Source organism: Rhipicephalus microplus, unplaced genomic scaffold, assembly GCF_043290135.1.
Source record: "Rhipicephalus microplus isolate Deutch F79 unplaced genomic scaffold, USDA_Rmic scaffold_12, whole genome shotgun sequence".
Lineage (NCBI taxonomy): Eukaryota > Metazoa > Arthropoda > Arachnida > Ixodida > Ixodidae > Rhipicephalus > Rhipicephalus microplus.
In genome coordinates, this window is record NW_027464585.1 from 16,222,796 (window position 1) to 16,248,139 (window position 25,344).

The window sequence follows — 25,344 nt, forward strand, 5'->3', positions numbered from 1 at the left end:
TTATGAATATGTGCATCATTTCTGCGTGAGTAGGGCACTGCACGTTTTGATCTGCTTACCATTCTTCGAGCGACATTTTAGTTTGTTGCTATAGTAAAACCCCGTTAATTCGGACTTCACGAGACCGGAGAGAATGTCCGAATTAACTGAAGGTACGAATTATCGCGAGTACGAACAAAATACTTCAAAAATGTCTCCTACACCATCAAGCTTCTATTTCTTAAAAAAAGTTTGTGATCGCGGTTTGCTTCACGGACGCAATGTGCGACGAAGTCACAATTTTGCAAAGTTCTTGCAGGTGGCTTAGTCCGCACACAGTGTTCGAGGAAAACATGCATATGTCTTCCAAAACGGCCAACGCATGCGCCGCCTCCGTCATTGTGTGGCGTGGACGCGCGTCTGCATCACTTGCGTCCTCGTCAGCTGGTTCCCTTTCGCCGTCCAAGACTTCGGCGACGATATCGCTGTCTTTCACTGTGCCAGCTACGGCAACATCGCTGTCAATTGCGAAATAATCGCCAAGGAGCACATCAGCTGGCATGATGCTCACATAGCGGCCGTCTTGCTCCTCGCCGGTTTCTTCATCAGCCACCACACCCGGATCAGCAGCGCCGTGCACAAAATCGCTATGCCTAAAGCAGTTTGCGACTACTGTAGGTGGTGTGTTGTTCCACAGGTATGTCAGCATGTGGATTGCACTTAGCATGCTTACTTCGTACTGCTTGCTTGACTCCATGCAGAGCAACATCCGCTCGAGTACCTGCCATCAATAGCGGCTTTTCATGAACTGTATGATTCCCTGGTCCCATCGGCGGCAGGGAAGCCGTTGTGTTCGGAGGCAGGAATAGCACTTCAATGCTTTCGAGGTCGGACACCTTCGTGTGCACACTGCAGCTGTCTAGCTTGAACAACACCTTCCGAGACTTGGCCACAGAGTGGCGGTCGAGCTGACGCAGCCAAGCTTGAAAAAGTTCGGCAGTCATCCAAGCCTTTCTGTTGAATCGGTAGTCGACAAGCAGCTGCCTAATATTCTTAAAACAATCTTGGCTTCGCGGGTTTCCCGATCAACAACAGCGGCAGCTGCTCTGTGCCGGTCATGCTAGCAGCCAGAAGAACTGTCACGTGCTCTTTACTTCATTTTCCACCGATGCACGAGTCCCTTTTAAACACGATTGTCTTGTCAAGCGGAGCCTTATAAAACAGCGCTGTCTCATAAGCGTTGAGAATGTTGCTCGGCTCGTACGTAGAAAGGCGCGCGAATAGTGCAGATCACCAGTCCTGCACAACACTTTTGTCAACTGCACCTCTTTCACCACACACGTTGCGGAACACCAGCCCATGTCGCTTCTTGGAGCTGTCGAACCATCCTTCCGACGCACTGAAGGAGTCAATGTTTATGGTCACCACGCACTTCCCTGCTTGTGCACAGATGAGGGGGCCAGGCTGCAAAAGGCCAAACGCGCATCGCGCGAAATGGCACTCCAGCGCAACATCGCTTTTTCTAGTTTGGGATGCGCTGCCATTCGAAGCCTTTTCCTTTGGTCGCCAAACATGTCCCCGTCATACGCTTGCATAATCTGCTCTTTGTTCTTCATGTAAGTGCTCAGCGTGATTTTCTTCGCATTGAACTTTTCCATCACTTCTTTTCGAGATGCTCCCGCTTGCAACGCCTTTAATATTTTCACCTTTGCAGCCAAATCTTTTGCTTTGTACTTAGCCCTTTTCGCTGCAGGAGTTAGGGCGGTTGGGGCCGCAGGAGACGGAGGGGAAGCCATTCTGGTGTTGCTCGCGCGGTAGTCACGCGCGCGTGCACGAAGTAGACAACACAAAAACACACACAAAAAAAAGAGTGCACTGTGATAAAAATGAAATAAAAACCGGCGAACTTGTCAAAAAACAGCAAACAGTAAGACTGTAGATCGCACTGATCACTTACAGATAAATAATTTAAGAGGGCAGACTGGTCATTGGGACTGAAAAGTAACAAAAAAATTCATTTTTCTATATAGGCACATTTGGTTTCTGCTAGTATTTTTCTATCTATCTGCAAATTTTCACACACCAGGAAGTGGTAATTTTTTTGTAATGTCATTCTAACTGTCCAGATTCTTGGTGCTGTTAACGTGCAGAAGCTGCGAAAAAATGGGGAACAGACTTTGAGGCTTCTATATAATTTGCCGGCACCTGTGTTAGAAGCTCTGCTATGATTTTATGAGCCCCTTTATGAAGATTGCAAGCATGCACACCATGAATGTTGCTTTTTGAAGAAGCTGTGTGTTTTCAATTCTTTCCATGTTTCTCAGAGAAGTAAATTTACGGCTGTTCAATTTTGAGGCCTCAATATCTCTGCAGCTAGGGCAGATATAACAATAATTCTTCTTGCAACCGAAACCTCTATGTGTGTAGAATGCAAGTACGGGAGCAGAATTTATAGCACGAGTCTTTTTAATTAATTACTCATCAAAATTGTAATATAATTTCAACTGCTTTTGAAGATGGATATAGTTTATTTTGTTGTAAACTAACCAAGAAAGGCCTAAAAACAAAAAAGTCTTGCATACTTTCACTCTATAGTCATTAGTCTATGTTGGAATATCTCAACTAGCACTTTAATTAGCACTTTTTTGTTCTATAGCAGCCTTAAACACTAGGGGATACACTTAAGTTATCTCAGGAACAAGATGAGTTACAGAAAAACTAATTAAACATTTGAAATCAACAGAAAAAACTGCATAGTACTGTGCAGTTCGATCAAGATCACTGAAAAAATAAACAAAAAATGTCTAAGACCAGTCTGCCCCCTTAAAGCACACTAGAGGTGAGCAACCCAACTCAACCGTCATACAAACATGCTCGACGCGCAAGAAAAAAATGGAAAGGCAAATCCGTAGATTGCTCGTTACTGATGACAGTAGCGATGCACTGCCTTGTATTTTGGTTGTTCAAACCACCCTGTGTGTGTGTGTGTGTGTGTGTGTGCGCGTGTGCGTGTGTGTGTGTGTGTGTGTGTGTGTGTGTGTGTGTGTGTGTGTGCGTGCTCTTTAGGGGGGGTAGTACATCCTCCAAGATGTACTACCTATGGAGGAAGTTTTGAATCTCAGAGGCCACAATCTGATGCGAAAGTTAATTAGGTGTGCTGCCGTTTTGGCCAACAGATTCGGCTGCTGCTTCCCCGTCGAGACTCGACTGCGGTTGTGCGTTCGAATTAACTGAAGTGCGGCCGAATTTGTCCGAATGAATGAGACTTTTCAGTCATATAACAATGTACATTTTTGACAGGCCAGACGCCATGGCCAAATTAACCGAAATTCTGAATTAATGGGGTTCAAATTAATGAGATTTTACTGTATCGCATTCATTGCGGCTTTTTTCGTACTCCTCTAAGACGGGCGGAGTGTCTCCTTTCTATTCGATCATTGAATGCAGGCATTCATTGTTATTTTGGGTTTTCCCTCGCTAGCATCGTTGCAACAGCTTTCTGTCTGACAAGCGCTCATAAGTGGGAAGTAAGGCTTGGCAGACATATGGAGGCAGCTTTCGACGATGTTTTGGAATGGGCTCCCCCCTGGCCTTTGGTGCATTTTGTTTGCTCCAGGAATTTGGACCATGTGGGCACATAGTGTGGTTTGCCACATCATCATTGGACGTGATGTGATATTAAGTTTCCATCACTGCTGTGTGCATAGCATCAGCATCACCACTGTGCGTCTTCAGAGCCCACCCATAAGAATTGGTGAGCTTGAAGATCAGGTCTCCTGTCAAGCGGCCCTTTCCCCCAAGACTCTCAAGGCCAGGGCCTTTGTGTATTGCAATCAAGTTGCACAAAGCAGTGCCCATACACTTCTGGACATGGTTAATGCAGTCCTCTTCTTCCACTGGGATATACCCATAAACCTCATCTTCTTGTAGCGCAACGTAACCGCGGCTGTGTCCGTCTGTGGGGTCTGACGAGGCGAGCGCCTCGCCATGCTCTTGGAGGGGACGGTCACAGCAGACGCGGTCGGTACAAACCAAACAATACACATACATTTATTTAACTACTTTTGAACGACGATATCGTCCGCCAAACCAATAGTAATCAGCCCACTAAGACATCCTTACACACAATCTCCTTACACTCGAAAACATGACAAACACACAATAACGACAAACACGCTAACACACCCAAGACGGCGTCGCCAACGCTTCACTTACAACGTGCCCCCCCCCCCCCCCCCCCCCCCGGCGCGGAGACCCGGGGTTCCCCCTCACCGAGAACCCACGCTAGACAAACCGTTCGCGACAGCCGCCACGCGCAGAAGAGGCTTCCTCAACTCTCGCCCGCCACCAAGGCCTGCCTTCTGCCAGGGGTCACCGCCGGCGCTACCACTCTACAAACAGTGTTACTCAACGCGAACACAACGCCATCTATCATCCCGCGGTTGTCACCCCCGAATTACGGCTTCTGTGCCAGACATGTGCGCCACGCGGCGCAAACAACATTACAGGGGGTGTTCTCCCTACCTTAAATCAAACCATATTCCTAAAAACAAAAATTAGCTACACAAGCTTTAGCAAAAAAAATGACATCGCGTGTCCATAATGTCCTTGCACCACGACACCGCTGCTGGTCGACACTGCTGCACTGTCCGGCCCGACTTCATCTCACAACCAGCCCCACAACATCAACGTAGCCATCGGCGCGACGAATTGTCGCAAGCGCCGACATGTCTTCCAGTTGCGACCGGCACTTACGAGGGCGCCGAACTGCAGGCAGTTGCGCAGGTCCCAGGCATCTCCATCGCCCGACCTTACGACCGCATTTCTGGCCAGCGACGCTGACGATGTGTAGAAAACAGCCGGCTGTGGATGACATTCCTCCCCCTTAATACATCAAAAAAAAAAAAAAAATCGAAAGAAACAGTGGAGCAGGGCCTAGGGAAGGGAGCATAAGGCTTTTCGGCCACATGGTACGATGGTCACTACTGCTAGCTAATACATCGGCGGCGGCCGAGACGCCCATCAAGATAAACTAAAGGTCACTTTTTCTAATTCGTGCACCACAAGATAAAAAAAAAGTGAGGGAAGCAGAGCGCAGCACCTCAACGCCACGATCAACCTTGTCGTGCCACGTGCGACAGGCAGCTACGCAGAGCCTTAGGCTTAATGAGTCGCTCGACAACAACCGGCATCCACCCAGCACCCAGCTTAGGCGCAGAAGAGGCAGCCACGAGGAGACATCCACTCTGTGAGGTGGCCCTATCACTCGCCGCACTTAGGAGCTTACCGAGCGATCGGCGTCCACCGCCCCGGGCGGTGTCACGACACCCCGGCGTCGAGCCGCAATACAAGTCAGCAACGACACCCGGCTCCCTGAGCCCAAAGAGGTAGAAGAAGCTATTTACAGAAAAATCGGACCACTCACGAGGCTTCCGTACTCACTCGCTTCGGGCTTGGCCTACAAACCACGTGCTCTAGGCGTTGCTCACCCCAGGATGCATAGCTCTTGTCCCAAGACCGCATGGCTCTCGTCCCGATTCAACAACGGTTTTGAAAACTAACGACAACAACAAAAAACACTTGCAAGCAGAAAAAAAATAAAACTCAACATGCCACTCAACTCAACGGTGTCCCGCGCCGAGAACCCACGCTGGAGACAACCGTTCGCGGCAGCCGCCACGCGCAGAAGAGGCTCCCTCAACTCTCGCCCGCCACCAAGGCCTGCCTTCCGCTAGGGGTCACCGCCGGCGCTACCACTCTACCAACAGTGGTACTCAACGCGAACACAACGCCATCTATCGTCCGGCGTTGTCACCCCCGAATCACGGCTTCTGTGCGAAACACGTGCGCCACGCGGCGCAAACAACTTTACAGGGTGTGTCAGCACCCCCACACGTCGCAAAGCACCGTGGTGTAGTGCAGGTTGGGCCGCTCAAGTGACCTCCTGAAGAGGATGAAAGCAGCCTGAACGTCCATTTCCCCAGCCTTCTTGTCACTGTTTTTCTGACACTGGTGATGTTCCTTCCACACTTCATAAGAAGGGTCACCTTCCTTTGGGCCCGACTCGCATCCAGCACAAGAGTTGCTCAAAACAACGAAGTCAAGCACCAGCCCACTGAACAATTCAATTACGGTGCTGAGACCGATACGCGACGAACGACCGCGAGTCATCAATGACCCATCAAACGACACCGCGATGTTTCCCATGTGGACTATTTTAAGTTCGGCGTAAAGTTCGCAAACCGACCGCGTGCAGCCGCTTGTCCAATTGCGTGCAGCACAATCAGCCGCGGGTGCCAACTTTGTCTTCACGTAGTGTTGCGACGTTTTTGTGTGAAGACCCCAGCGGCTGATGTCCATCAACGAGAACACAAATTCAGCACGGTCTGTATGTTCCCCGTTGCCTGCATTGCATGCGCGGCCAAAACGTTCACAGCAAAAGGTTTCATGCGTTCATCGCTACGTATGCGCCCCGAGCTCCACGACGAGGCAGTCTCCCCACAGGTCGAACACACAAAACGCAACTTCACGGCGAGTCCGAATTTCCAATGGTCGTGGACAATCTGCAGTTCTCCATTGCATGCCTTGCACTTTGCAAATGCCAACAAAGCGCTGTTCACTGCGTCCAAATCTATAATTGTGAACATGGTTCCATCAGGCAGCCGAGCTGCTTCGTCGACACCGTCAACCACGAATGCGTGTTTCCGCTTCGTCGCTGCAGCGGATGACAACTCCGATAACTTATCTTCGGCTTTAGCTCGCTCCTCTTCCAAGTCAGATTGCTGCCGATAGATTGTATCTAGACGCACGCGACCACTGCTCGAAGGCTCCGCGACTGACAGGGACTTTGCACAAGCTCCGTGACAATTGATGGGGTAGCTAGGCCTTCCGTGGTAGCGTCGACGACTTGGCCATGGGACGCGGAGAGATGAGCGTCTCGGGGGTTTCGCTGTATCACGGAGCACTTATTGAAATTCGCTACTAGCGTCCTTCGCACCTTTTTCGCACCAAACTTGTGCTGTGTGTGGAATTTGCGCTCAAGATTTGACATTGTGAAACTTCTCTGCAGACACTGAGGCAAAATGGCGCGCATGGACGCGCGCCTCAATACCCGGAGCAGACGAAGCCAGGAGCCTTCACCAATAAGGAGGCAAGCTCAAGTCACGTGCGCAAAGTAGCGAATAGGAAGGTGCTCTGATACTTTTTTTTTTGCCGCTTATTTTACAAGCCTCCAATGGTTGAATTGGACCCATTCTGGTGGGAATTTGAAGGCGAAAGACGACTCTCTCAAATGAGACCAAGCGGGCCGCGCTGGCACACATGAAAGGGCAGGGTGCGCGTCACGGAAAATGTGCGATTTCAACATCGGTTTCGGCTCAGATTTAGCTAGAAATCGCAAAATAAAGGGTCTTAGCAGCTAAAATAATATTATAGGCATGAAATTCACAATATAAGTGCACTTGTAGCTGTAGATTTTAAAAATGCAATAAAAAAAAAGTTTTTTTGCGATTTTTCGGTCTCCACAACCTGTGTCCTCCTTTAAACTTGCTCAAGAAAGCCCTTCTGGCTGCTCCAAGCCTGTTATAAGAGTGGAACTCTGAACAGTACCCTGTTCCACCCCAGTGTGACTGTAGGTATAACTGTATCTACAAGTGTCTGCCCACATGGAATGGAGTTGTTCAGTTTTCAGTCTTGACCCCGCCTTGGATATGAGCAAGATGGCTGGATTTGCAGCATTTGCCGTATAAAAAAAAATTGCACTATATCCACGAAGTGCATGATTATGAGTGGGGTGAGGCATACATCTGTCCGTTTATTCTTGCTTCCGTGCGTCCATCAGGGCATCTGTCTGTCTGTCTGTCCATCCATCCATCCATCTAGTGAACATTCCAAGTACTGCCATCTCGCATCTTTTCATCATATATTCAGCATATAGAAGTACCGCCATCCAGCGGACGTTCCAAGGACTAATCAAGAGGTGGCATCGCGCACTTTCTTACGGCCTGTGCTCCGTGCCTACTTCTCCCCTTTCACCGCCTCTAGTTCATGGCTATATACTTGTTCACTATATTCATGGCACTGGGGCCCAACCCTCGCCAAAGCTTGCCAAAACCAAGGAGGTTACGCACAGAGTTTGCCGTCTGCTAGTCTGTCTGTCCGTCTTTCCGTGTATCCATCTAGTGACCACTCCAAGTACCGCCACCTCGCATCCCCTGTGGCACATAACCGCTCTAGAGCGGGTATGTGCCGTCGGTGGCTAGTACCTACTACTACTACATACATTGTGGACGCACGACCCACGCTTTAAGGAGCTTCGCCTCTAAAGGCATGTTTACAAATTACATGCTGTTGCTAAGTCGCTGTAAATTGTCAAAGCGGCGGCCACAAGCATTAAAAAGAACAGTGCAGCAGCCGCTGGCAGCAGGTGGTTGGGGCCTGTGTTCCGATCAGTAAACATGGTTTCTGTCGGTCTTCGCCTCTTTCCTGAGGGGGTGTCATGCTAGCCTCAGCCTCAAATCCCTACAAAATTTATTCTGCACGCCACGCAACTGAAATTTTTACAATGCCGACTGAACCGAGTAGCAGCCAGCAAAGCGATCTTGCATCTGCAGTCTGAGTGGATTTGGTGAAAAGTCAACTGAGTCTGCTTCACCGTACACTCCTGCACTTTTTTCTGCCGACATACTGCATGCTCGATGCTCGGCATAATGGACGCCCTTTCTCTTCGCACGAGGCCCTAAATAAGCTTGCACTGCATGATCACGCTTACCCACTTACACACAACGCGGGCGCAGTAAACAGACAGATGAATAGTGGCACGTGTGTGAAGGCTCTAGTAGCCGTTCACGGTGCTGGTGGCGGGCCAGCGCAGTGAGCGCACTGTTTAACCACCAGTAGGTACTGAATCGTTGTCATCCTTGGCATAGAAAACCAAGTTTCTGTCGGACGAAGTGACAGTGTAGTCAAATAAATTTCCAATTCTACCGACATCAGTTAACACAGGTTTAAATGCACTTAATCCAAATACATCTTTGTTAATAAAAGAAGTTGGGAATTCTTGCCCGCTAGGCTAGATGGTTCATTGATATTGAACAGTTGCCATGAACCATGCACCATAAATGAAGGGCCAGTGATAGAAACGGCGCTGCTTGTGAAATTCGGGTCTCTGTCATCATTTATTTATTTTTTCATACTCTTGCTTGTTTCATGAATGTTTGAAATTGTGTGTTTTTCAATACGTCTTGAGTGCCTGCTGGCGTTGCAGAAGAGAGTGGTGAAACGAGGAAAAAAAGAAAATACATTAGACTCTCAGTAAACGAAACTCCTGTTAAATGGAACACATTTTCCCGATCCAATCAGGTTTTGTTTGCTGAGAGTCTACTGTGTGTGTATATACATGTATGTATGTGTGTGTGTGTGTGTGTTTATATATATATATATATATATATATATATATATATATATATATATATATATATATCTGTAGGAAAGAAGACGCACGTACGAAGTGATTTTATTGACGTTTCGGCCGCGGGTCCGGCCTTCATCAGAATACAGTTTATGGCACGAGTGCTATCTATATACATGTGCATATCAATAAGATACAAATATGAAAACCGGCATGAAAGGCGATATATGGGCATATATATATGCAGGTCACACAATTTGAAGGGCACCTGATACACGAGTAAAAAGATATAGTTTCCATGCGCGAGCACGTGGCGAGCACATTGTTTACAGATGAAACGCATAAAAGATAAAGCGTATAACATGAAAAGTAGTCCGACCGGTAAACATTTAAATTACTGGTCGGACTATTCTTCATGTTATGTGCATGAAACATCATGCTTGCAGTACGGCCTTGAGATGCCATGCTTAGTTTACTTGGCTCGGCTGCCTAGCTAGACCCCATGAGGTAAGTTTGACTGCAGTTACCAATGGCTGACATTGCTATCCTTTTGTTTTATGCCTTTTTTTTAATGAGACGTGATTGGCTGTATTTCCACAGTTTGCACTCAGCTCGTGAAGCATACAGAAACTTTTCTGTCCCCCCTTTGTTGCAGACAACGGTGGCTACCTATGGGAGGCTGTTGGATCACTTTGACAGCGGTAGCATTGTGGAATCGTTGCTTGTGGGCAACAACAAGTTTCCCGAGCTCTCCGCAGCTTTCAACACCGAAAGCACCGAGTACATTTGCTGCACCGAGTGCGTGTCGCGAAGCCTCCTGGAGATCTCGTCCGGCGCTCCGGTGCCCTGCAGTCGGTGCAAGGATGTGCGGGCCATGCGAAAAAGTTACGATGTTCTGCAGGCACGCGTCATCTCATACTTTTTCTGGCCCGCTGTCTTGGACTCCATGAACGTAGCGGAGACCGTGGAGCTCCCTGCGGAGCCTGCGAGGAAGCGTGCCAAGATCTATCGCAGGAAGGCAAAACTAAAAAAAACCCTGGGTGAAGGCAAAGTGGATGCAGCGCAAACAAGCGGCTGCTGAGGCGGCGGCGGCGGCTGGTGCGACAACACAGCAAGTCAATGCTCCAGGAGAGGACGGCAGCGCTCGACCCTCTCGCACTTGAGTGTACCTGCTGCTTGTTTCAAACACAGAAACATTATGTTGAGTTCGTTCGTGGCTGTGTCATGAAAAGAGACCGGATATTAGGCAAATGGATATTTCGTTTTTTGCGTGCCTATCGTGCCATTTTGACATATGAGCATGAATCTGAGAGCTTTTGTAGTGTTTTGGTGCCCATAAAGGCCTAGTTTTTGAATGTTTGCGCCCAAATTTTTAGATAAGTGCCTAGAAATGCCTATTTGTAAAATTGGTGCCTTTATGAACGCTGTTTACTTTTCATATTTAGCTTTTGGGTACAACTGGAGACAGTTCATGTTCCCAGGTAAAATTGAGCTTTTGGAACACTGTGGGGTGCAACCAATACTCCCATCTCAAAAGTTTTTTTCAGCACTGTCATAGCTAAAAGGCTTCTTAGCCAATGGAAAGGCCGATTAGCCTCTGCACATGTATTCATTCGCGCCGCGTCGTCTGCTCGATATCTCGGCGCTTACTCGCATGCGTATGGAACGGGAGTTGCTTCTGTGCAGCCGCAGGACAATGAATAACAAATGCGAAAACGTGGAGTGTGATAAGAGAAAAAAGAGTGTAGATAAAAAAAGTCCACGTGGTTTTTGTTTTGTTTGTCATTTACTTAGCGGCGCTTCACTAGGTCGCATAAGAATTTTTACGTGCACTTGAAGTTGTTGCATGTCCAATGAAAAGCTTTGCAGCACTATAATCTATATAATATCTTGATTGGTTCACTACAAGCTTCGAAAGCAAGATGTGAGGAGGTGAGCTTAAAACTTTTGCCTCTCGTACGCTGTGGATTTCGCTAGCCAAATGGCTCCCCTGCCCTCTTCGGTATCGTAGCATCTCTGAGCCAGAAGGCCAAACGACGCAGACATATCAACACATCATGCGCAGGCAAGCACAGATCGTGCACGCAATCTATGTGTTCATTTCGACATTCTCTGTATTGTACTGCATGTTTCTATTGGATGGAACTATCTATGCGCGCACGTTTGGAGAGGCTGCCAGGATCGTGTACCCTCACGACGATACACAGCGTCGCACCACTAGAACTGCTATAAGGGATGATGCACCAAAAACATGCCAAGCATTGTGAATGCTGGCACCTGCACTATGCGAGAATGGTGAGAACTCCAACGGAAAGGAACTTGCTCGATACGAAGTTACAAATAATAATAGCTTGCGTTGATTCCATTTGTATGCTTTAAAGTATTTCTGCCAACATTCATACTTCTAGGCAGGCAGCAGTGTATACACAAATTACTCACGTCGCCTTGAATAATTCTCGGTGTCACGTACTACTTGAACGTGCTTGTATGCAACACCACCCCCATGTTGGGGCTGCGCCCGAGATGATAGTCAAGCAGCGTTGAATCTGACATTTCACCTTTTCTGGGGCGTGTAGCATTTGCAAATCTTGGCGAATGAGACTAGGAGAACGCATCGCATGCATTCCTCTTGCCTGCTCGAAGCTCTCAAACCTGGTTGAGGGCCCTTTAAGGTGTTCACAGATAGAAGAGAAATTAACTCTGTGCAGTTGAACCAAGTTAATACGAGGCAAAATGGCCTTTCTGTCCTATTGGCGCTCTGGCTATTTGCTCCTGTGTTGCCCTTCTCAGCCATGCCGAAAAGAAAGACCCAGGAGCGTCTTTATTCGACGGTTGATACTCAACTTGCCATGCTAGACTAGAAAAAGGGAGACCATATTTTTCGAACTCTGTGGGAAAAACATTGCACGGCTATGCTAAGCTATTGGCACCATTGTACCGTCACAAACTAAAATATTTATGTTTGCTTTTTTGTTGTAGACACAGATCCCGCACCTATTTCTTCAAAAATATGAATTGTGTCGAAATTCATTGGGCCTATATTTATGATTTCAGAGACCTAAAAGAATGTTTTACCCGCCTATTTATGGCGCCTGAAATCTAGTTCTTTAGTGCCTATGATTCCGGCTTCTAGTAATGAGACAGTCATAGTTACTGGTTGAATGTGATATTGTTTGAAGCCCGGGAAGTTTTTTCCGTGATAGTTTAGTGTAATTACGGTTGATTTATACATTTCTTCATCACTCTTCATGCAGTGTTCCTCCAAATGAATTATTCTTCTTGGTGTTACAGTGTGAATTGAGCGTTATTCCTTCTGCGCATTGTTTTAAAGCCTGCCAATCGCCAATAGCAGCACTTCCCACTGCCAGGAGTGTTTAGTGTGTCGAATGGTTACGTCCCGTACAAGGGCTGGGAAGGCTGGAAATTCGAGACAGGAAAGAGCGCCACGTGTCTTTTGTTGATGCAATATGTCAAGTATCACGTGCGGCAGATCGTAGACGCTAAAGTTGAAATTTGTGAAGGAGGCATCGCATAAGAAGTGCAATAATGACACGGGGGATGAAATATTTAGGATGTGAAACTCCCATCGGATCGGGCGCACGCAGGTGTCCAAATAATGTCACATAGAATATATAAGTAACATGATCAGACGGAGACATTCCGGTTGACGGCGCAAAGTTGCAACCACGACACATGCAAGTTTTTGTTGAATTCTGCCAGTTTTCTTTCATTTCTCGTGAGTAAAATTCTTCTGTTTTCTTAGATGTTCAAGATCAAAATAATACAGAAGTTTCAAATAAATTGACCTGAAATTGCATTCTTGGGTCTCTGGAGGGTCAGGCACCCCATAAAGTCGCCGCTTGATGAGGCATAACCGTGGCAAATTATCTACACTCACAACTCGTAAAGCATCTTGCACAGAAGTTTATTATATTCAAAAATTAGTTCTAAAGATATGTCGCTAGCAGAGTATCGAATTCAAGACTATTTTTCATTCACTTCGTTATAACCAATATTTCGTTATATCGAGGTTTCAGTGTATACACATTGGAATCTGTATCTTAATTTGAGCTATGTATATTGTAGATCAGTAATGATATGTGTTTTAAATGCTGCTGCTGCCTCAGAAATGATTGATTCCCGAGATATCGGAAACACATTATTTCAGATGGCAGAGAATAGGGGGAAATTTTGAGCAACTTTTTGTGCCTCCTTACCCACGTAAACTTCCTTCTCTGTCTCAGCCCTTGTGGGACTAAATGTCTTCACTGCAGCCCTCTAGTTGAGATGGGTTTGAGGCATTTGTAATAGAATAGGAGGAGGAGATGACAGAAAGGAGCGAGTTGTTCAGTAGCAAGAGGGTGATGTGTATGCGCTGAGAGCATTTACAAGTTGCAAACTAAGTCACTGAGGCATCGGTGGGATGCAAAAGCATGCTCTTGGAGGATGTTTTCTTCTCAGGGGGGTCTTTCATCGCTCCCCCTTTCCGAGCTCCCTGACATGAAGAGTACTATGTGTTGTCTTCGCGGCGTCGTTGAAGCACAAGAAGCATCGTAAAAAGGAAAGATAGTTTACTTAAACACAACACAAGTGAAGTTGTGCGTGTGTGTTACTACGCATGTCGTTAACTAACCAAGTTTTTGTATATTGTCCAAGTTATTGAGTTGTTGAATAGGATGACCGAGCATTTTTATGTGAAGTCGGTCAAGACCTGTGGCACAACAGCCTTTGCGAGGACGTTAAGCTTTTCAGGATGGCCGAATGTTGGCGAATTGCTTGCACGTCCACGAGATGTACGCACCTTGTCATAACTAGTGAAAAGACTGGGTAAACGAAGAGAGTTGCTTAGTTAGCAAGTGTTGCATGCGAGTATCTGTGTTTAAGTAAATAATCCTTCCTTTCTATGACGCTTGTCTTCAACGACACCTGAAGACAACATACGCTGTGGTTCTCGAATGTGCATTCTGTGCAGAAGATCCCTGAATTGCTTAGGCTCTCATCTATTGCCAACAGACTGTTGGCCATTCTGTCTTGCAGCTATTTCAAAGAGGCCCACTCCTTTTCCTTTGAGGCTTTTAAAATTAGGATCATGGGGCATTTGCTCCCTCCAGTAATATGAAAACTCTCCACCTATGCAGTGCAATTTCTCATTTTCCATGTTATCGTTGAATTACCTTTATGATCGAATTCTTGTGAGATGACAATGCAAATTACATGCCTCTGTGGCAAATATAAAGCAGTATAATGAGTTAACAAGTATGTTGGAAGGATTGGGTACAACAGGGTAAGTGCATGCATCAGATTATGTACGAGTGTCCCTTAAATTGCAACTAAGACTCCAAAGCTTTGCAACAAGCTATGAGGTTGCTTAACAGACTTCAAAACCTCAACCGAATGCATTAAAACAAGCACTTTTATTGATGTATTTTTTTTTTAATTTCTCTTCGATCTTTTAAATTGCGTGTTGTAGCTGTGGATCTATATTCACGACCTCGCACCCTGCTCCCCAACACTGATGGTGTGCTTTGATGGTGTTGAAACTGCCAGTGGTGTTTTAAACTGCAATGTAAATCTTGACAAACTGAAACATCTCTCTGAACACCAGCAGTTCGGTGAATTTTACATTATTTTAGCACTGTAAAGCGTGCACTATTGAAAAGTATAAGGTTGCTTTGTGGCATGTACTCGTCAACTACGAGGCATTGTTGCTAAATCTTCATATGTTCACCCAACGGAAATGTGAGTGGTGGTGGTAGTGGTTAGAGGAGGAAGAAGGCACCTAATTTCTGCAGCTTGATAGGGAGCACGACGCAGTGCCTGCGGGGAATGGAGGAAAAGCGGATAGAACTGATGACTCGTGAATAGTTTAAGCGAATCGATAAATGTTCTGACTGAGCTTATAAATGTTTGCAGACATTCCTATCAAAGTAATGCAGGTGTGTGCAGAATTGCAGTGCACAAAAATTTAGACAGCTGCCTGCTGTTGGTGCAATGACTGAGGTACGTAAGAGTGGCCTTCCCTTCTCCGATACTCGCATTAATCCTCCTCACTCCCCTTCCCCTTGTCCACTGTATACATGCTACGCTATGATACCCTTTCCCCCTGCTCAACGTCGGTTACATTGCACACACCAATGCCATAGAGTTTCATACAATAGTATTATTGTATGAAACACTATGCCACATTGCTATCACAGCTGAGAAAAAATTGGCTGCGTATCTGCATCGCATTTTCAGCACAGCGTAGGAAACGCTAGGGTCTTTAGGATTGCATATTTATGCACTTTCTAGTAAAGGAACACACAACCTTGTAGTTACTTATTGATGTTGCGCGTCAGATATGCGTAGCATTTGCTTTTTGATCGAGAATGCTCCCCGTTCAAGATGTCTGGGCGTTGCCGGGTGGCTGAATAGTGTGGCAGACCAACGCCTCCTCTAAAAGATGCCTGCCGCATTAGAAGAAAAACGGCTGCGACATTCTTTCCCTCCTTTATTTTAAAATGTTCTTGGTCGCTAGCATCACTTGTGGGGGACTATGCAACAACGCAACACTTTGCATAGCCTCCGAAATAGCGGTGTACAGTTGCAGGTCTCGAACAACTCTCAACTGACGCGCCCCTTTGGGCCGCAGATGAGAAACGCTTAGCTGGTACGTGGCCTCCGCGATCGACTGCCGGTGGCGCGCCGTTGCTCCGACCGTCCCATTTGGCGCGGAGGCAATGGGAGCGGTGTAATTTTGCTAACTCCGACACATGCCGCGAGGCGGCGCCGTTAGCCTAAGGCAAGTTTGGAAAAAACAGGTTTAGCTGGTTGAACTGTCGCAAGGCCCAGTTTCAGCGAGGTAGTGGTGGGGCTGGGAGGGGACAAAGCAGCCGGCGTCACAGGTGCGAGTAGCCCCCAGGTGCAGGACGCTCCAGCTGAAAAGTCTCAGCATGTGATAATCGCTGGGGACTCGAATTTAAATCGATGCACAAAAGCCATCAAAGAGAGGGTAAGAGGTGACAAGAGGGGTGCAGTAGGGGCGTTCCCAGGACGCAAGCTTGAAGCAGTCATGAGGCAAGCGAGCGCAAAACTCAAAACTACAGCTGATAGACGAAACCTCGTGGTAATTTCAGCTGGTTTAAACGATGTCTTAAATGAAGATACAGCAGGACTAGCAGCCACACTGGCGAAAGGCGTCGATGACATGCGCGCCACTTCTCCTAAGGTATAGGTAGTGATATGCACGATACCAGAGGTACCGGTGCGTGATAGCAACCTGCAAAGAGCGGTTGTCAACGCAAACCAAGAGATATGGCGGATGAGTCAAGAGAAAGGCTTTGAGGTGGTGGAAATAAACAGAGAGGTGCATAGGTGGGGTGGTTTTCAACGAGACAGAATTCACTTCGATGGGCGGCTAGTTCATGAGGTGGGTTGGCGACTTGCAGGACACGCAGTAGCTTTTTTGGGGGGCAAGCGAGCCATTCAGGGCACAGGATAGCTAGTAACGAGGAAAACAACCAGGGAGACTCTTCGACAGGTGATATGGACAGATACGATTCCAAACTGGCACCAATATCTAAGATAGGTAGAGTCCGGGGCAGAAATAGACGTAGCCACGAGCGCCGAGCCAATTCCGACATAGGGTATATTAACATGCAGGGTGGTAGAAACAGGCTGAAGTCAGAAGAGATAGAAGAACCGCTAAGGGAAGAGAGGCCGATGGTATACGGTTTTGTAGAATCACATCTCGGGGACATAGAACAACCTCCGAACAATCCGGACTACGCGTGGGAATATTGCAATAGAACAGAAGGCAGCAGAAAGGGGGGTGGTATTGGGGCATTCATTCATAAAAGTACAGACTGGCAAAGGGTCAAGCAGGAGTGCAAGGAACATTTATGGCTAAAAGGGAAAGTGGCAGGTCAAATGACACTCCTTGGTTTTGTTTACATGTAGACGGGAGCAAAGGCCAGAGAGGAAAACCAGGCAATGGTAGAGTGTATATCAAAGGACATTCAGGAGTTAGGAAGAGAGTGCGAGATAATTACACTAGGAGACATGAATGTGCACATAGAAGATATAGATGGGTATACCGACCCGACAGGCAAAATGATCATGGATATGTGTGAAAGGCTTGATTTGATCATTTGCAACAGTACAGAAAAGTGTGAAGGGCAAATAACGTGGGAGGTAGGAAGGCTGCAGTCGATGATAGATTATGCACTGATGTCACATAGAATGTATGATAAGCTCAGGGGAATTCACATAGATGAAGGTGGCTCCAGAAGTCTGGGTAGTGATCACAAACGTATCAAGCTAAGTTTTGGAAAAGCAGTAAAAGTGAGAAGGAGACAAGATGAGCAACTACAGGAAAATTTTTATCCAGAAAGGCAAATTGAAATAGGCACTAAACAAATTGAGAAAGTACTCACGAAGGATAATAAGACAGTGTGGACATACACGAATCTAATTAGACTCTTTGAGCTAGAGCTTGCTAAGATGCGTGACAAGTCACCCCGGAAAAGAAGACACAAACCCAAAAGTTGGTGGGATGAGGAAGTTAAGAGAGCCATAGCAAAACGTCAGGAAGCCTCTAGGGAACACAGACATGCTAAGCAGCGGGGTGAACCGACAGATGATGTTGAAAGAAAATGGGAAACCTTTCTAAGCTGTAGAAGGGATGCATCCCTTCTGATCAATGAAAAGATTAAAAGAAAGGAAGCTCAGTGGCTGGCAGAAGTACATAAAAAAGATAGAAAGGCAGCTGCGAAATTTTGGAACCATCTAAACTCCCTAAGAAATTAGACCAGCCTAGAGCAGAGTTTTATAACTACAGCCCAAGGTGCTAGGCTAGAAGGGGACGAAGCTATTGAATATAAAAGAACAAGGGTGACAGAAAAATTTCAACAAAAAATACTTTATGCACCACAATAGACAAGGACGAATCAAGTGGTGCAATGGCTCCATTTTCACAACGAGAGTGGGAAAGGGCTGAGAAAAGGGTTCCTAGTAGTACATCAACAGGCCCAGATGGCATTCCAATTAGGCTGATAAAGACATTATGTCCGAAGTCTAAGCAGGCTTTGAGAGAGGCAGTGAGCAAAATAATAATCGATGGTTAAGTTCCAGATGGATGGAAATTTAGCAGGATGAGCATGATCTATAAAGGAAAGGGGGACAAAGCTGACATAAACAACTACCGTCCTATAACAGTGACATCAGTGGTCTACAGGCTGGCGATGCAGATTATAAAGGAAAGACTGCAGGCATGAATAGAGGATGAGGGGGTGCTGGGGGAACTGGAGAATGTGTTTCGGAAACATAGCAGGTTGGAAGACAATCTGTTCGCACTGACGCAGTGCATCGAAATAGCAGAAAAGGAACACAGGCCCCCGTGGCTAGCATTTTTGGATATCAAGGGAGCGTACGATAGCGTTGTTCAAGAGGAATTGTGGGGAATACTGGACATACTAGGCGTGGAACATGTAGTCACTAATCTTTTAAAGGGTATCTATGGAGGTAACAAGGTAGTCATAAAGTGGGAAAAACAGGTATCCAAGCCTGCAGAGTAAAACGGGGGCTTAGGCAGGGGTGCCTTATTATCGCCCTTATTATCATGATGTACCTACAAAGATTAGAGGCAAAATTAGAGGGAAGTGGACTGGGCTTCAATCTCTCTTTAGTCGAACAAGGAAAACTTATTGATCAGGCACTACCAGCATTAATGTACGCAGATGATATAGTGCTAATGGCCGACAACAAGGAAGATTTGCAGAGATTGACGGACATCTGCCGTAATGAGGGCGATAGGTTAGATTTTAGATTCAGTAAGGAAAAATCAGCAGTCATGATTTTCAATGACAGACAACGAAGGTAGTGAGCTTAGAATACAGGAGGTCACGCTAGAGATAACAAATACAAATATCTGGGCGTATGGAAAAGCAATGGGACCGAGTACCTGAGGGAACACGAAATATATGTGACACTAAAGGTAACAGGAATGCAGCAGTGATGAAAAATAGGGCACTGTGGAATTACAATAGGTATGATGTTGTGAGAGGAATATGGAAAGGGGTCATGGTTCCTGGGCTGACATTCGGCAATGCGGTCTTGTGCATGAGATCAGAAGTTCAAGCAAGATTAGAAATTAAGCAACGTGGAATAGGTAGGCTTGCTTTAGGAGCTCAGGGGAATACACCAAATCAGGGAGTACAAGGTGATATGGGATGGACATCATTTGAGGGCAGGGAAGCTAGCGGCAAGATAAAATTTGAGAAGCGAATAAGAGAAATGGGGGAAGAGCACTGGGCTAGGAAGGTTTTCAGCTACTTGTACATGAAGAATGTCGATACAAAATGGAGGAAGCGAACCAGGAAGTTGACTGGTAAATACTTAGAAAACAGCAGGTGGCCAAACCAAAAAGAACTATCGGTTAAGAAAAAAGTGAAGGAAATGGAGACTGACATGTGGAGAATGGGCATGATTAAGAAGTCTGCACTAGAGATCTATCGAACTTTTAAGCAGGAAATTGCCAAGGAAAGGATCTATGATAATACTCGGGGTAGTTCTCTACTGTTTGAGGCCAGGACGGGAGTACTGCGAACCAAGACATATCGGGCCAAATACGAAGGGGTAGACACAGTATGCAGTGCGTGTGGAGAGGAAGAAGAAACTGCCGAACACTTGATAATGTTCTGTAAAGGGCTTCAACCTATAGTTCAGGATGATGGCACAGAGTTTTTCAAAGCACTGGGGTTTAAGGACCGGGAGGCCAAAATAGACTTTAAGCGGGTAGACTTAACTAGAAGGAGGTTATATGATTGGTGGCTAAAGTCAAGGCCCGAGTGAAAATTAAACTCTTCACTGCAAAGTACGAATCCTCAAACTCTTTTTTTTTAAGGAAAAAAAATATAGTTTTTGGTTCATTAGGTATTACGGCTTAGTGGTGCTAGCCACCGCCCGATCTAAAGGGTACAGCCATATCCATCCATCCATGAACGAGGCTCATTTGACCGACAGTGCCTGCAATTTCAGGTGTTCGCCAGTCTTCGTTGTCGAGTTTTCACTGCAGACAAACCTTGAGTATGCGCTCGATGTGTTTGTACTCGTTCCTGCGAGCAGTACAAAGTTAAGGTACGTACGTTTTTTAAAAGACTTCGTTAAAAAAGTTTGTTTTGCTGCAGCCGGTGTGGTAACGTGAATCGAATGAGGCAGCCCAAACTCCTTTCGCGTTTCCTGCAGATTGAATGCCAGAGTGCTGAATTCTTTTGTTACTTTTACGGCCTTTTCGTGAGCTATCACGGCGGTTCACCTTGTTATGCCTTGCCGGCTGTTTCGAAAGTACTTGGCCACAGTGAGCTGGGCTATTTTGTGTGTGAGTGTGTGCGCGCGTGTTGTTTCACGGCGCGTGTGCTTGCGTGGGCGTTCGCTGCGCACGTGTGCATGTTACGTGGTGTGCGTGGGGGTTCGCGCGCACGTGCGTGTGTGTGTGTGGGTGTGTGCATGAGTATGTGAATGGGTTCGCGGCGCGTGTTTATGTGAGTGTGTGTAGGTTCACACGTGCGCGCGCGCGTGTGTGCGTGCGCATGTGGGTGGGTCCGCGGTGCGTGTTAATGTGTGTGTGTGTGTAGGTTCACATGCGCGCACGTTGTATGTGTGTGCGTGCGCGTGTGTGCGAGACAGAGTAAGAGAGAGCAGCGTAATATCGATAAGCGCTCAAGTGTTGTTTATAGGCAGGTGACTGCAATTGTCGAAAGCTCTAAGCTAGTCTTCCGCGTGAACAAAGCGACCACGCGTACGAAGCGACAATTTTTTCTGGACTCTTGGTTTACTATCACGTATATGTTGCAGGTGTGCTTAGCGGTCTTACGTAACTATCGCAATTTCGCTGCCTCATTATTTGCTGTGAGTGAAAATTACACGGTTTTCTGGCGTGCATTACACACCGCTGTCCGCTCTGCTTCTGTATTTTTTCAGAAGAATGTATTGCAGCATGCCTTTCTGCAAGTCGGACAGGAAAAGAAAGCTCGGAATAAGTTTTCATGAATTTCCTACGAACGATGACCGTCGCCAAGCGTGGCTGAAGACGATATCAAAAAAGATTTTGTCCCAAATGACAAATCATCGAGCAGTGTCATCTGCAGCCTTCATTTTGCGGATTCAGACTACACTTTGGGGTCCACAAAGCTTCACCGCCTCAAACGGGATGCTGTTCCGAGCGTATTTTCGGGATACCCAACCTACATGCACCCGCAAAAACCACCAAAACGGCGTAAATTGGAGCGAAAGGTACAGGACTTCTCTTCAGACAAAAAAAAAGGCATCAAGTTTATCAAGTTGCCATGCCAAAATGACTGGTTCAGCCTGTGACAGTGCAACCACCCCAGGCCATTCGTCAAATTCTGATGGGTTGTTGCCATCAGTCCCTGAAGAAAATACAGAGGCGAGTTTTCAAGGTGCGGGCCATGACGGAGGCCATCTGCCGCAGACTTCTGTAAGCCATGTGTCAATATTTAGCCCCAAGGAGGATCAGGTGGCTATAGGGGCGAAAACAAGTGCACAAGATGCAGTTGGTGAACTGCAGCGGCCTACTAACTCAGTTGAATGTTTAGCGCAAACTTGTGATGAATTCCTTCCACGCAGGCAGTCAGATGCAAGGGTAATCAACAGAATGAGGGTGCAATTGTTTAAAAAAGCAGATACTGTAAGGAGACTGCCGCGAGAAAACAGCCGCCTAAAAAAGAAGCTCAGTGGTTATGAGAACAACACCGTCCACTCGGCAATCAGAAAATGCTTGGAGAAGGTTGGCACGGCCCAGTTCTGCCTAGAAGATTGCTTAGTGGAGCAGATCACCAATGCAACAAGGCAACGACCCGCATGGTCGCCAGACTTTGTGCGGGAATGTGTACTATTGTACTACTTGTCCCCCAAGGCGTACCGTTACATACGCAACCGAGGCTTGCTTAAACTGCCGTCGAAAAACACCCTCCTTCGCTATGTCGGGAAGTCGAACGGTGAAAGTGGGGTCACACCACTAATGAAGGAACGCTTAAGGCAAGAGGTGGGCAACCTGAAAGAGCAAGCCCGGCTTTGCTCAATTATTGTAGATGAGATGTCCATCAGCTCCAAATACATATATGATCGCAAAATGGATTGCTTTTTCGGGCAACAAACGGCGAAAGAAAACAGTGGAGCAGCAGAGAACACAAGCAACATCATGCTTGCCAACAAGGTGCTATGTTTTGTTGCTACAGGATTGTCCACAGCATACAGGATACCTTGCGGCTTCTTCTTCATGAACCGTCTAAGTGGCAAGCTTTTGTACCATCTTACAAAAGAGGTAATCTCTGAAGTTGAAAAGTGTGGTATGTGTGTGCTCCGGATTGTCACAGATAACCACAAAATTAATGTTACGATGATGCGTCACCTGGGGAACAACTCACTCAAGCCTGTTGTCACTCATACATGTGACCCAGAAAGAAGCTTATTTCTGTCATTTGACCAGTGCCATATTATAAAAAATGTGCGAAGCCTTCTGCTTGAGGGGGAGATGACAGACGGAAGCCAACCAATAACGGGACAGTTTGTCAAGCAGCTGTATGAGCTACAAAAGAACGAGGTTGTCAAACCAGTTCGCTTCCTCACGCAGAAGCACGTAAAACCAATGAACTTTGAGAAGATGCACGTCGGCAGAGCAGTGCAGCTGTTTTCAGACGATGTCATCTCGGCACTTTCCTTTTTGAAGGAATACCCGAGTCGCCACCCTCAGGCAGAGAAGTTCAGAAATGCAGAGGCGACAATCTTGTTCATGAAGATGATGCAAAAGTGGTTCGCCATCCACAATGTAGCAAACCGAACTGCGCATGTGCACATGAGACAGCCTGACCAGATGCACTTCTTTAGCACGACTGACCAACGCCTACAGTGGTTGGAAAAGGACTTTCCAGACTACCTCGAGGCTCTCAACAATGCCTGTAAAAGGAGTGGGAAGAAGTTTATAAGCGCAGAGACTTATGAAGCTATTTTGCTGACGAGCAAGTCTACGGTTTTGTGTGTAAAGTTCCTTCTCGAGAGCGGTTTTTTTTATGCTTTGACGAGGAACCTCTCAAGCGACCCTGTGGAACTCCTCTTCAGTTCTCTACGGCAAATGGCCGGTGGCAATGACTGCCTGGATGCAAGAGCCATGACGTTCAGCCTGGAGAGGATCTTGAGGACTGGCGACCTCTGCCCATCCCAGTCTTCAAACGTGGAGAACGGGCAGGCTGTCTTGAGGTAGGTACACGTGATCTGATGCTTTAGGGCAAGTGCTCATGGTTGGGCAGGTTGCCTTTGCTTTTAACAGGACCCCCATAATTTTTCATGGCCTCACACAACGCATAGCACGCGTTGTGTGCAGCTACTACTGTTGTAGCCTGCCTACTGATTGAGATTGTTGTGTTTGAGCCACGTGAGCACTCAATGTCATCTGCTCATATAGACAATGTTTCAGGAGTATAGAGGACTGCTGTTCACAAGTGATTGCGTTTATTTTACGTGTGTTTTGCAGCATGCATGGCGCTTCCATGAGCGTGACGTCCCCTGTACTGGATGTTCCAGCTGAAGCAACAGCACAAGCTGCCACACTTGTTTCGACTGAGACACCTCAAGTTGCCCTAGCCAGGTATGCCGCATCAAATGTTTTTCAAGACTTAATGCTTGCTTGCCTGGCTGTTCTTCTTTTCCAGCCAGCAGCCTTTTTTCTAATACATGTTTTGCACATCTTTTTTAGTTGCACTGTACCTGAAGACGTTGTGATGGAAATCGACGGGCTGTTTCACCACTGAAAGCACTGCCTCGTAAGTAGATGAGTAGAGGCTCGTTGGAGTATTATTAAATGTAAGATAAAACAAAAAGCCACCATCTTCACTTGCTTTATCTGAAGGTTATCTGCTGATTGTTAGAAACGCAACAAAATTTATGTTGATGAGGGCTGGGTGGAAACAGTGATGCATTTGCATTACACACAAGATCTGTCTTTATGGGCTGTCTAAAATTTGCTCTGTTTACATTACTGCCAAACACAATTTTTATGCTCTCACTGGATACTTTTTATTCTGGTGTTTCTTTTTATATCTGCTTATTTTCTTTTTCAGTGCAGCGCCCACCGTCAACCATAGTGAATGCTAGCATTGCTTACATAGCCGGGTTTGTGGCAAAAGCAGTCGAAAAGCGGAGAACATGTACCTTCTGCCCTTCCCTCCATCAATCAGATGGATCCAGTCCTGTGCTAATGGGGCTAATTAGCCTGAAGTCAAGGGGTGGCCTAACTTTCCCAAAGCCTGAAATTGTCATGGTACTTGTGACCATTAAGAAGGCTGTTGACATTGCCCTGCCACACATAAAAAAGAGCAATGTACGTCAGCAACTGGCTGAACTGATTTTGCCTCACCTTGAATAGTGCCCCCTTTTTGTATGCCCGGCAAGAGATGAGCATGGTGCGAGCACAATGTCAGTGGTCTTCGACAAGTTTATTAAGCCACTCTTGTCCAATGTCGGTGCGGCTGTGACAGACAGGGCAGCTTACCGGAAAAAAGCTTGCATGTAAGCCACTGTACCTGAAAGTGCTGCGCGTGTAAACTTGTGCAACGCATCAAAAACATGGTGCATACTATGTGCCTCTGTTTTTGGGTTGTTTCTGTAAATGAAGTCTTATGTATAAACTTGTATGTAAGTCACTACTCTGCAATGTGCTCCGTGAACAGAATTGTGCAATGAAGAAAAACATGCTGCAAACCGTCCTTTTTTTTCTTGCTGTAAATAAAGTATCATGCATCCTGGAATGAGTTTGTTTGTCCTCTTTTCGAGATGTAGCTTCGGTGCATTAGCCTCCAATGTTTAGGGCAACCGCGGTAAAAATTTTCTGCTGAGTTCAAGGACGCGGGTTTGACTCGCGGCCGCTTTTCTGCTGGAGGCGAAAGCGAAAGCGGCCCGTGTCT

The 25,344-nt window shown here is 46.6% G+C and overlaps 2 protein-coding genes across 8 annotated transcripts in view; both read left to right on the top strand.

Annotated features, from left to right (window-relative positions):
- LOC142783794 (uncharacterized) overlaps window positions 1–13,193 on the top strand; it is a 39,516-nt gene extending 26,323 nt beyond the window's left edge. For 3 of the 4 annotated variants that reach the window (XM_075882385.1, XM_075882382.1, XM_075882386.1), the window contains one exon: window positions 10,044–13,193. In XM_075882385.1, coding sequence (XP_075738500.1) covers window positions 10,044–10,469 — 426 coding nt within the window. In that variant the 3' untranslated portion in view covers window positions 10,470–13,193. The remainder of the gene's footprint in view (window positions 1–10,043) is intronic. The other variant, XM_075882383.1, reaches the window with a different exon arrangement.
- Window positions 13,194–13,315: 122 nt separating this feature from the next.
- LOC142783793 (uncharacterized) lies at window positions 13,316–25,188 on the top strand. 4 transcript variants are annotated; one of them, XM_075882381.1, is made up of 4 exons: window positions 13,316–23,641; window positions 23,916–24,029; window positions 24,138–24,204; window positions 24,502–25,188. In XM_075882381.1, exons 1-3 carry the CDS (start codon window positions 21,351–21,353, stop codon window positions 24,190–24,192), a joined length of 2,460 nt encoding a protein of 819 aa, XP_075738496.1. In that variant the 5' UTR covers window positions 13,316–21,350; the 3' UTR covers window positions 24,193–24,204; window positions 24,502–25,188. The 4 variants fall into 4 exon arrangements, with proteins under 4 accessions (XP_075738496.1, XP_075738494.1, XP_075738495.1 ...); XM_075882379.1 differs by having other exon boundaries at window positions 23,916–24,204; XM_075882380.1 differs by having other exon boundaries at window positions 24,138–25,188.
- Window positions 25,189–25,344: the final 156 nt, after the last annotated feature.

Coding starts and splice junctions, on each gene's coding strand:
- LOC142783793 (XM_075882378.1), top strand. CDS start 21,351: ATGTATTGCAGCATGCCTTTCTGCAAGTCGGACAGGAAAAGAAAGCTC. Junction 23,642..23,915: donor AACGGGCAGGCTGTCTTGAG/GTAGGTACACGT, acceptor TGTGTTTTGCAG/CATGCATGGCGCTTCCATGA.